Source organism: Hyperoodon ampullatus (genome assembly GCF_949752795.1).
Source record: "Hyperoodon ampullatus genome assembly, chromosome: 12".
NCBI classification, from domain to species: Eukaryota; Metazoa; Chordata; class Mammalia; order Artiodactyla; family Ziphiidae; genus Hyperoodon; species Hyperoodon ampullatus.
Genome location: NC_136925.1, coordinates 22,136,318 through 22,148,523, shown reverse-complemented (window position 1 = coordinate 22,148,523; position 12,206 = coordinate 22,136,318). Strand labels below are relative to the sequence as shown.

Sequence of the window (12,206 nt, the reverse complement as noted above, 5' to 3'; positions counted from 1 at the left end):
AAAATCTGGGCCTTTTGGTTTCCAATGTAAAAATGAAAACATCCATGTCCATATCCTGTCTGTCACTTCTCCCCAACGAAACTGAACAGTGACTGCTTCCTCCTCCGGTGCTCCACGGCTCAGCTAATAAAGTGCACTCCTTCCTCCTGCCAGAAGCTTGGGAGTCGTCCTCGACTTCTTCTGCCCCTCAGCCCCATAGCCAGTCGAGAGCACACTATCCCGTCAGTCTGCCTCTTACACGTTTTGAATTTATCCGCTTACCTCTAAGTTATTATTGCCACTGTAGTCCCACTTGGAGTACCATAAAAGCCTCATAATTTCTCTGATCTACAGATCGGTTCCTATCCTATAGGAGTATACATTATGTGGAGGTGAACTTTGAAAAGTGCAGGTCAGATTGTGCTGTTAGTTTGCTAAAAGCCTCTCAGTCGGCTGCTGTTTCTCTACCTGCTCTTTCTCAGCTCCCGTGCCACCCTTTTAAACTGTGATGAGGGACTCCGCAAACTGCATTTCTCCGACTCCCTTGCCAGCTTGCCTCTTGTTGGGTTTTACCATGGGGAGCACGCAGGAATCCGGAAGGTGAGAGAAGCGACTTCTCTTGTTTCTACTTTCTTTACCCCTCCAGCCGCCAGTGACAACTCTTACTTCGTTCCCAGCTTCTTTTGGCACTCCCAGCACCAACCGCACTGCTCCCTCTCAGAGGTGCCAGCTTCTGGAGGGTGCATCGTAGGCAAATGAGTGCCGCTTGCATTTCCTCACCCACTGGGCTGTTTGAGCATCCTCCCTTCTGTGCTTGCTCTGTAGAGATTGAAACTTGAGGTGCTGTGCTCCTCTCCTTAGAGGTCCAGGTCTTAGCCATTTGGTGCCACCTCCTTAGAGGTTTGAGCCCTGAGTTCTGTGGACACCCCCCGCCCCCACTTCCAGGCCCCGCAATGCCCATCCTCCAAGCTCCTTGCCTCTGATAACACGCCTCTTCCGTTTTGTTCCCGCAGCCCTTTAGGTGGTAGTGCTTCCTGCAGTTACTCATCTCTTGTTATCTTCATCTTCCCTTGTTAACCTTTTCAGGTTTGCAATATCTTTGTAACCAGTTTCCTGTATTACGGATCTTGGGTTTGAATTACCCATTATGGTTTCTGTTTGTCTCATGCAAGGGGTTTTCCACTTTCTAGAATAAAGTGAAAAAGAGTTTTCATGAATCACTAAGCCCTTGACTACTTCTCTAGACTCAAGCCATGCCATTTCCCTCTTTCTCTCTATGCTTCTGTATTCTGAATTTTTTGTTGCCAAAACACGCACCTTCTGTTTTTGTCTCAAGGATATTGCAACTGGTAGACTGTACCAAGCACTGGTTCTTACCACACACCCCATCTACCCTTCCCTTTTCCCTCCACCCCCAACAGAAGTTGCTGGGTTAACTTCTGCACAATGCAGGTGGAGGCAGGATACTGTAGAGGTTGTCGAGATAGATTATTGTCTAGGTTTTAATAACACCTTTGCTATTTTGCCAGCTTTATGGCCTTGGGCAGGTTACAGTTTCAGTTTCCTCATCTGGAATATGGGGACAATAATTTTCCCTACATGGTAAGATTGTTGTAAGGCTTAATTGAGTTAATGTAGAGGGCTTTGAACACTGCTCCGTGCATAGCCATTGCTCGCTAAGTGATCATAACCTGCTGTTACTATCAGCTACATGAGAACCCCTCTGGGATGCCTTTCCTGATATCTGAACTCTGACAGGTTCTGCCTTTTGTATGCTCCTGTAGTGCCTAGTACTTCACCTTGTCAATACTTATTATGTTTGGGATTATTTGTTTAATGTCTTGTTTTCTTGCTAAGGGTACAAATTATATGAAGTTAGATGAAGAACCTGTGCCGTTCATTGTTATATTTCTAGCATCTGTGCCTGATAACTCGTTGGCCCTTTAGTAAATATTTAAAAAAATTAACTGGTTAATTATTTAAAACAAAAAACCATAGTGAGTTTGATAGGAATTGGTACAAGAGATGGTGGTGAAATGAATCAATTTACATGATCAACTTTTCTGTTTTTATTACCCACTATGAATGCTTTGTAATAGGAGAGGAGAAATACCTGCTAATTTTGAAGCTGCTGTGGTATATGACCATCAAGGTTTAACATCCCATCTTATTTTATTGCCAAAGGAAAAAACATTTCTCAGACTCTGATTAGACTATATTTCTATTTTTTGTTTTTTCTGTAGCTTTAATATTTTCCCCCCTGGCTTGTAAAAGCAATTTGTGCTTATTTCTAAAATTTCTTAAAAGTACAAAAAAGTATAATGAGGAAAGCAAATATTATTGATAATTCCGCATAGAGATGACAATTCTCTGGTGTAGGCTTTCCTGTCTATTTTACTATTCATACAGAGTTTTATCTCCCTACCCCTCATAGTCATACATTCTGATTTTTAACTTGCTTTTTCTTCATTTAATATATTGTGGATCTCTTTCCATATTAATGAATACTGGTGATAAATTTAAATTATAAGATGTGTAAAGATTATTTTACCCTCAGACTACTATTAGGAATGTGAGTTAAAACTCTAAGGTGGTATTAGTTACCAATACTTTGTTTTTAATCTGTTTTCCTCTTTAATTATGTACTTCCTGAATTGTATTAATGTATAATTGGTGGTTTCACTTGATGAGCTATCTCACATCTCAGTGACTGCTGCGAAGGATAGTTTCTAGTCAAGCTGGAAAACCAGTATTTAAAGTAAAGCAGTTTATATGGGAATTCCCTGGCGGTCCAGTGGTTAGGACTCTGTGCCTTCACTGCCGAGGGCCCAGGGTTTGATTCCTGGTCGGGGAGCTGAGATCCTGCAAGCCGCGCAGCGCAGAGCAGTGATTAAAAAAAAAAAAAAAAAAAAGCAGTTTATAAATTTGGCTTTTCTCTTATTTATATGGTTTGGTATATATACTTCAATATAAAAAGTGAATCAATGCTTTCTAATTCAGTGAAACTTCTGTATTTTTGTCTTTTAATGAGAATGTATATAATACAAATAATTTGGTAATTCTGTATATTAAATTTGCAGTTGAGGTTATTTCCACATTCCTCACCTTTCTTCCCTAACAGGAAATAGCTTCTTATTTTTCATGGGTATCACGTAACAAAAGTACATGTGATTCGGAATGACTGGAGTTCAAACCAAAAATCACATTCCAGAAACTTCTGTTCCAAAGCCTGAAAATTTATATGTGCAGAAGAATCCCTGAATACCAACTGCTAAATAATTTCTCTGATATCTCTGCATATGTAAGCTGAGTTTCCCATGAGCAATCCTTTTTAGTGAATTCCATCTTCTAATGCCTTTCCTTCCTTGGTCTTTTAAATCTGTTTATGCATAAGTATACATAGATAGTATTTTCTTTTAATAGATATTCCACTTGACGTAAAAAGTATATATATATATATATCTCAAATAAGTGTATTAAAAAATGAATAGAGAATAATTATGACAGAAAAAGCAGAATGTACCAGCACCCTGGGATTTAATACTTATTCTATTTGAACATTATATTTAATTCTGAGCTTCTGGGCAGCCAGTGAAAAGGGAAATATAATTTCTGTTGTCATCTTATGATCAGAAGAGGGAAACCGTTTCTTTCTTTCTTTCTTTTTTTATTTTTTATTTTTGGCTGTGTTGGGTCTTTATTGCTGCACACGGGCTTTCTCTAGTTGTGGTGAGTGGGGGCTACTCTTCATTGTGGTGCACGGGCTTCTCATTACAGTGGCTTCTCTTGTTGTGGAGCATGGGCTTTAAGTGTGTGGGCTTCAGTAGTTGTGGTGCGCAGGCTCAGTAGTTGTGGCTTGCGGGCTCAGTAGTTGTGGCTCACGGGCTCAGTAGTTGTGGCTCGCGGGCTCAGTAGTCATGGCTCGTGGGCTCTAGAGTGCAGGCTCTGTAGTTGTGGCAGACGGGCTTAGTTGCTCCGCGGCATGTGGGATCTTCCCGGACCAGGGCTCGAACCCATGTCCTCTGCATTGGCAGGCGAATTCTTAACCACTGTGCCACCAGGGAAGTCCTGTTTCTTTTTTCTGAATTCAGAAATTTGTTAGCATAAGCCAGCTTTTCTCAAACTGTGAATATAGAATACTAATTCTGGACTTCCCTGGTAGCTCAGTGGTTAAGAATTCGCCTGCCAATGCAGAGGACATGGGTTCGAGCCCTGGTCCGGGAAGATCCCACATGCCGCGGAGCAACTAAGCCCGTCTGCCACAACTACTGAGCCTGCACTCTAGAGCCCGCGAGCCATGACTACTGAGCCTGTGCGCCACAAATACGGCAGCCCACGCGCCTAGAGCCCGTGCTCCGCAACAAGAGAAGCCACCGCAATTAGAAGCCCGTGCACCGCAACGAAGAGTAGCCCCTGCTCGCTGCAACTAGAGAAAGCCCGTGCGCAGCAATGAAGACCCAACACAGCCAAAAAAAGAAAAAAAAAATTAAAAAAAAAAAGAAAAGAATACTAATTCTGCCGGATATTAACAGATATCAGGATTAAGTTTAGGAAATAATGGGCTAAATAAGATAAACAGACTTTTGTATGTTTTCTTTTTTTTAAGCTGGAGAAAAAGTTTAATAACGTGTACCTCCTATATACACGGGAGAGACCCAGGAAAACTGAGTTACTCCTTACATGTTTTCTTACAACCTTAAATGTTCCTGATATGTATCTTGACTTTCCCAGAGAAAGATATAGTGTTTCCCTAATTCATTTTGCCATGAAATCCTAAAAGTAAATAATAAGCTTTGCAAAATGCTGACCTAGGTCCTTAAACAACATGATGGATTGTGTCTTCAGTACCATTTTTGCAGAAGGTATCACAAGGCTTTTTATTTGTCTTATTCCTTTTTTTTTTTTTGGCCAGTCAGCGCGGTATGCAGGAGCTTAGTTCCCCAACCAGGGATCGAACCCATGTCCCCTGCAGTAGAAGTGCAGAGTCTCAACCACTGGACCGCCAAGGAAGTCCTTATTTGCCCTATTCTTATGTTGATTTAAATTCTCTTTGAAACACCACGCAGGGCAAGTTGACTTCTTCAAGAAGACTAGACTCTCCCTATCTACTAGGATTTGTCGCTTTTGGAAAGCATGTGCAGGAGAGCTTTGGGAACTAAGTATTCCTGTTGTCCGCCAACCTGCTGGCCCGGCAGTTGGTCTGACTTTCTCAGATGCACAGTCAGTCCAGACTGAGGCTGATTTTCTTTTTCCAAGTGCAACCTGAGTCTTCACAATCCCCATCTCCTAAGGATACAGCTCTTTCAATACATAGCAAGGACCCGAGTCCTTCCCCTCCTCTCCAGGGGCCTGCTACGACTAATTGTTTTGAAAACACTAGTAACAGCATGCTTCCAATCCAGTCCCCAAATGTCAGCCCCTTTGGTCTGCCTTGCTGCTCTTCAGCCTGTTGTCACACACGTCTGTTACCTTAATCAGCCCTCCCATTTCTCCTCGTCTGTCCTGAACATGTCTCTCTGTTTTTTAGAACACTTGTTTATGGGAAACAAATTGTCCTCTATATTAGCCGCCATGTACTACGTTTGCTTCCGTCTCTTTGTTGAACGTTTCTTCTGTCCCCCAGCCTTAAGTTGATTTAGCTCCGTCTTTGAGTTGTTGCTTTTTTTTTTTCTGACCTACCTCATCGGTAGGAAATTAGGCAGATGGTCCGCATTCTCCTCTGTTCTCAGTGGTACATCCAGACTATTAGTCTTCCAGTGTTTCATTTAACAACAAACAAAACAACACAGTGATTCTTCTGTTCCTTTGAGGCTCATGTCTTTTAACTTTCTAATTTATTGCTGTCAGATTTCTCTCATTCTTTGAAGAGTTTGGTACCTGGGTATGGTCTCCATTTTCATCCCAAGTCTTGCTATTATCTGTTTGGTAGTATAGCCTGTGGTCTGTAATTTCCTTGACTTGAATTCATCTGGACTTTATTTTTATATATGGTGTGCAGTAGAGCTCTGTTCTTGATGATCAACTAATTGGGAATCAGTGATAGTAACTTGGCCATTTGAAGGATGACACATTTTAAAGTATATAAATTCCCCCATATATTGATTGGCTAATAAAAATTCTCATGAGCTTGTGTTAAAAAATATTTTAATTTTATAGTAATGAATGAGAGTTGTACCTGAAATGGTGGTATCTGGATGACACATTTTAAAGTATATAAATTCCCCCATATATTGATTGGCTAATAAAAATTCTCATGAGCTTGTGTTAAAAAATATTTTAATTTTATAGTAATGAATGAGAGTTGTACCTGAAATGGTGGTATCTGGTTATATCATCACATTAACTCAAAGAGAGGGGTTAGCTGTTCTGCTCACTGTTGTGTGGTAGAAGGAACATTGGATACTTTGATGTCTTGCCATTTCAGATCACTTTCTTTTTTTACTGCAAAGTGAAGAGAGTAACCCCTAATTTGTATAGTTGTTGAGCCAACAAAATTCCGTAATTACATATATGTGTGTTTGTGTGTTTTGTAAACTTTGATGTTTAAGATCTAATAAAAATTAGAGAACCGTTCTCTCCTAAGATGGGTTATAAGATTGCTCTTGAACATCACGTTGTTTCCATAAAAAGCTTTGATTTCTCTATACCCTATGTTTTTTATAGGAAACAAAAACGTCTTTAAAAAAGATTTTGTTATTTGTGGTACTTTAATCTGAATGATGGTGGAGGGGGGACTCTGGTGAACATTATTCCAGGCAGCTATTGTAAGTCTAAGGAAAAACAATTCAACTGTTATTTCTTGTGACTCTATTCTTGAATTTTACTGTTAATATTATCTTTTTAATGTTTCATTTAAGGTATATGATGTTGATTGATGGCACAAATGAAGTTTTTATGATTGATAGAGATAATTCAGTGTTTCATGTTTCAAATCTGGAATTTCCATTTCGTAAAGATCTCCGCATGCATTTATCAAATACTCTCCTAGATGGGGTAAGTCATATTTTATCTTTTTTTAAAAAAAATCAAACATTGCTGTTTTTCTTTCTTGTGCAAGTAAATGTGTATTTTTAATAATTAAACAGGAAATTTAGAATCAGATCCAGTTTTTTTAAAAAGTTTTTTTTATTGGTGTATAATTGACAGTTAAAAAATTGAATCTAGTTTTTGTTACGATGTGAAGTTCCATTTATCTCTTACCTGCACTTACTGTCACTTGATCATTGTCTTAGATACAGAATAAGTGAACAAAATTAAATCTTAATTTTTTTGTTCTTTGTGATTGAAAAAAATTCTTATTGAAAAACTCATTTTATTGTTTTACTTGTCAGTCGAATTTTAATTGAGTGATATGACATATCACATTTTTCCTTGGCTCTTTAGCTGTATGGACTAATAGTTCTTGTTGGAAGAGGATTGTGTCTTTGAAAGCAGCCACTTGTACTTTTACATTTGAATTTTGAAAACTGATAAGAATTTTCCCATTCAGAAAATCTATGTTTAATAATCATAAAATTACTTGATTAAAAATATTTTAACTTTCTCCTGTGCAGACAGCTTTCTTCTCCCCAATTCTAAATGTATTGGTTCATTGTAAATAAAAATTAAAATAATACAGAACATTACAAGAAAGCTGGTAAAAATCACCTGAACTCCTACCATTGGAGTAACTTCTATTATCATTTTGATGAACATTATTCCAGACTTTTCTCTGTGCCAGAGCATTCAATCTTACATCTGCTCCTGAAGGACTCACATTCATATTAGTAACACTAACTCAGAGCATAGATTCTTCTTTTTTTTTTTTTTCGTGGTACGCGGGCCTCTCACTGTTGTGGCCTCTCCCGCTGCGGAGCACAGGCTCCGGACGCGCAGGCTCAGCAGCCATGGCTCACGGGCCCAGCCGCTCCGCGGCATGTGGGATCTTCCCGGACCGGGGCACGAACCCGTGTCCCCTGCATTGGCAGGCGGACCCTCAACCACTGCGCCACCAGGGAAGCCCCAGAGCATAGATTCTTAAACAGAATGTCTATCAGAATCTTTTGGGGAGTTGGGACCCCTTCCAGTCCCAGTAAGATTCTGAGTACAGGTGCCTCTGCCCTGGCTGAAAATGAGTACTTTGGTCAAATATGTACCCACGTGGATAGTTACATAATTTTGCATGAAAAGATTTAAATGTTACATCTGTTTTGTAATTTGTGTTGTTTTCACTTAGCAATGTGTTTTGGACCTTTTTCACATAAAAGTCTGAATGGTAGACCACGGTATATGTAAACACTGTAATTTAGGGTTTCCAGACTATCTTGCTTATGAAAATTATAGGGGATGCTTGTTAAAAATATGGCCTATCTCAGTAGCCTATCCTAGACTTAGTGAATTAGACTCTCCCAGGGGTCAAGTTATCTTTATTTTTAATAAGTGCCCAGGTGATTTTAATTAGGCAAGTTTGACAAACAATTCTGTAATTAATTTAGCCAGCCCTCTTTTGGTGGACATTTGGATTTTTTGTATTATAAGACGTACTTGTATGCATATCCTTATACCTTTTTCTTTCACAGTTGTGCAGTTTTATGATTAAGATTCTTAGAAGTGAGATTCTACTTAAAGTAACTGAGGAAAAAAGAACTAAATTGGCACAAATAATTAGGTTTCAGCTTGGCTTGCTTCAGGCTGGATCTGGGGACTCAAGTGATATTGGCCATGCTGTCTTTCTCTCTCTTTCTTTGCTTACTTGTCTGTCTGTTCTCACTCTGCATGAAGGCTCTTGCCATGTGGGAGGCAAGTTGCAACCTAAGCAGAAAGGGAACTTTTTTCTCCCAATATCCATATATCAATCCCAGGGAAGATTCCAGAGGGCCTTGCCTGAGTTATATATATATCCAAGGAAGAGAGACAGTGGAGACCAGGAGCTCATTGGTGGCAGTACCACTTGGAGTACAAGAGGTGTAGTCCTCCCAAGACAGGGACAGTAACCTGATACACTGTACTGTGTTCACTATGCTGGATTTGAGGGCATTACCCATTTTAAACATTGACATGTATAATTGCCACCCTTCTTTCCAGAAAGTTTGAACACATGTGCAGTTCAGCCATCCATTTGTAAAGGATCTATGCACTGTCTTAAAACACTGGGTTTTGAAAATTTAAAATCTTCTAATTTTAAATGACTTTTTCATTTTAGGAGACAGTATAGCATAGTGGTTAAGAGCCCTGACTCTAACTGATGGTGTCTTATTGGCTCCATGAGTTATTGTCTGAGGGCCCTAATATCGTTTACTCAGTTTCCTCATCTGTAGTGAAATTAGGCTAATAACAGTACTTAGGTCTTGGTGCTGTTGTGAAGATTAAGTTGGATAGTTTATATAAAGTGCCGATAATAGTGTCTGGCACATAGTGAAATAAATGTTTACCTCTTAATTTATGTGAATTGTTAAGGAAGTTTAATATTTTTTCACTTCTTTTTTACTGTATTTAGTACACTACAGAGTTACTATATTTCTTCTGTGAGTTGCCCATTCAGATCTTTCATACATTTTTCTGTTGGGTGTTCATGTTTTTCTTACTGATTTATGAGAAGTTTTTTTTTTTTTTTTACAACTTTATTGGAGTATAATTGCTTCACAATGGTGTATTAGTTTCTGCTTTATAACAAAGTGAATCAGTTAAACATATACATCTGTTCCCATATCCCTTCCCTCTTGCATCTCCCTCCCTCCCACTCTCCCTATCCCACCCCTCTAGTCGGTCACAAAGCAGCGAGCTGATCTACCTGTGCTATGCGGCTGCTTCCCACTAGCTATCTACCTTACCTTTGGTAGTGTATATATGTCCATGCCTCTCTATGAGAAGGTTTTGTCTATTGGGGTATAGTTTATGACCCATATTTTGAAGAAATATTATTTTTTCTGGTGTTTTTGGTGGCACAAGTTTAAATTTATGTAGGTAAATTATAAACACCTTGGTTTTTAAAAAAATATATTTATTGGAGTATAGTTGATTTACAATGTTGTGTTAGTTTTAGATGTACAGCAAAGTGAATCAGTTATACATATACATAATTCACTCTTCTTTAGATTCTTTTCCATATAGGTTATTACAGAGTACTGAGTAGAGTTCCCTGTGCTATACAGTATGTCCTTATTAGTTATCTATTTTATATATAGTAGTTAAACACCTTGGTTTTTAACATTTGGCTTTTGTGTCATTTTAAGAAAGAGATATTTTTACTTCAGAATTATTATAATAGTCCCCTGTTTTTCCTTCTAATACTTTTTACGGTTTCATTTACATATTTGATCTATCCACAATACATTTTGGTAAAAGAAGTAAGACAGGGATACAGTTTTACTTATTTCCAAATGTCTAAACTGTTGCCTAGGCACCAGTCTGCTAATGTATTTTTCCTTTTTAATTAGATATATCATTTTTATTGTATATGGGATTCCCTTATATCGTTGTTTGTTTCTTGATTCACTTTCCCATTCCATTAATATTTTGGTCTTCCCGTGGTGGTTTTACGTTGACTTACAGGCTGTAACTTTAGCATACAATTTAATGTCTGATAGTGCAAGGATGTCCAATCTCTTGGCTATTCTGAAGTTTGTCACTTAGATTTTGTTCTCTTTATTTAGCTTTCGGGTGAACAAGCCTATTTGAGAAGTTAGGCTGAATTAGTATGTTACACTTTATGTGCAAATCTGTACAACAAGAAACTTGTATTTTTCTCTGCAGAATGATCTCTGGTAGGCTTATCTCCAGACCATTTACATTTCTGTTTGATATGTTTGGTTGTGTGGTTTATCTCTTTGCCACACCTTCACTATTTTTCTTTGGAGGGAAAAGGGACTCTACATCTTTCTTATGACTTCCCACAACTGTAAGTTTCTTTTCTCCAGTGATACTACTGATGTTCTTTAATATTTATTCACTTTTTCAGTATTGAACCTTTTTCACAAGGCAGATTGAATTATATCTGGCTAATAGTCTCTGGAATTTGTATGAGAATGCTTCCTGTCTTAAGATGAAATTTGCTTCTCTGTTTCAGATTTATATCAGTGATATTGGGAAAATAGTGAGTAGCTTGTGAATGTTCATTTAAACTCTCAATGATAGAATTACCCTAATGAAAGCCACATGCATAAAATATGTATTTATTTGTTTAACAGAGGGAGTACCATTTTCCAAGTGACCTGAATGCTTGTTGCCCCCATCCCATGTGCTTTTTAAAAAATTTACCAGGTAAATATTGGAGTGTGCAAGCCAGAAGATGGAAGACTGTAATTGGAGAATGAGATGTTTGAATCAGCCACTTCTGAGGTATAGTTTTGGGTGATGAGAGGTTCAGGATGTTACCTAGAGAGAGTGAGAGTTTGAGGTTGTGTGGAGAAGAGCAGAGGACATGAGATCAAGGAAAATTTTAGGTGGGTCCTAAAGAGTGACGACAGGAGTCCAGGGAGAGGTTGACTGAGCTGGATGTAAAGATTAGAAAGAAGGAAAGAAGGTAGTAGAGTTGATGGAGACTGAGCGAAGAGTAACTATAGACTCACAGAATTGTCTATACTGTGCACTCTGTGAGGCTACTAGTATTATAAATTTTCATTCCTGTGACGGTGTGCGTGGTAAAATATTTTGACATATATACGTAAACTGTTTTTTTTTTTTTGCGCAGTACGCGGGCCTCTCACTGTTGTGGCCTCTCCCGCTGCGGAGCACAGGCTCCGGACGCGCAGGCTCAGCGGCCATGGCAGGCGGACTCTCAACCACTGCGCCACCAGGGAAGCCCCTATACGTAAACTTTTTAACACATCTGTGCGTGTGCGCGCACGCATGCTGCACGTGCACACACCCCCCCCCCTTGTGGTTGACAGAGCCACTGCATAAGGTTGGAAGTATTGCTGCTGCCCATATCCAAGGTGTTCCGTTCTTATCGTAATTGATGTGACGGCTACCCCTGGAGTTGTGCTGTCCATAATCTGCATTGCCAGTACAGCAGCTCTGGTAATTGGTTCATGGGAACAGCGAGAACATTTATTTTGATTTTTGTTACTTTCATTTTATTTAAGATACAGTTTTTTAGCATCGTAATTCATAAAATAAAAGGAAGAAAAAGACTCAAGTTATAGCATTTGCAAAAGTTTAGTGTAGTTTTTCATTCCTATCATGTACCACACCAGGAGTGCAGGCATCGCTTAGAAGGTTGAGGAGAAGGCCTCACCCTGGAGATATCT

The 12,206-nt window shown here is 39.0% G+C and overlaps 1 protein-coding gene across 4 annotated transcripts in view; it reads left to right on the top strand.

The window, feature by feature from the left end:
• The window catches only part of RNGTT (RNA guanylyltransferase and 5'-phosphatase), a gene marked incomplete at its 5' end in the record, with an annotated part of 242,019 nt that overhangs the window by 62,699 nt on the left and 167,114 nt on the right, over nucleotides 1-12,206 (top strand). For all 4 annotated transcript variants that reach the window (XM_079716219.1, XM_079716218.1, XM_079716217.1 and 1 more), the window contains one exon: nucleotides 6,837-6,972. In XM_079716219.1, coding sequence (XP_079572345.1) covers nucleotides 6,837-6,972 — 136 coding nt within the window. The remainder of the gene's footprint in view (nucleotides 1-6,836; nucleotides 6,973-12,206) is intronic.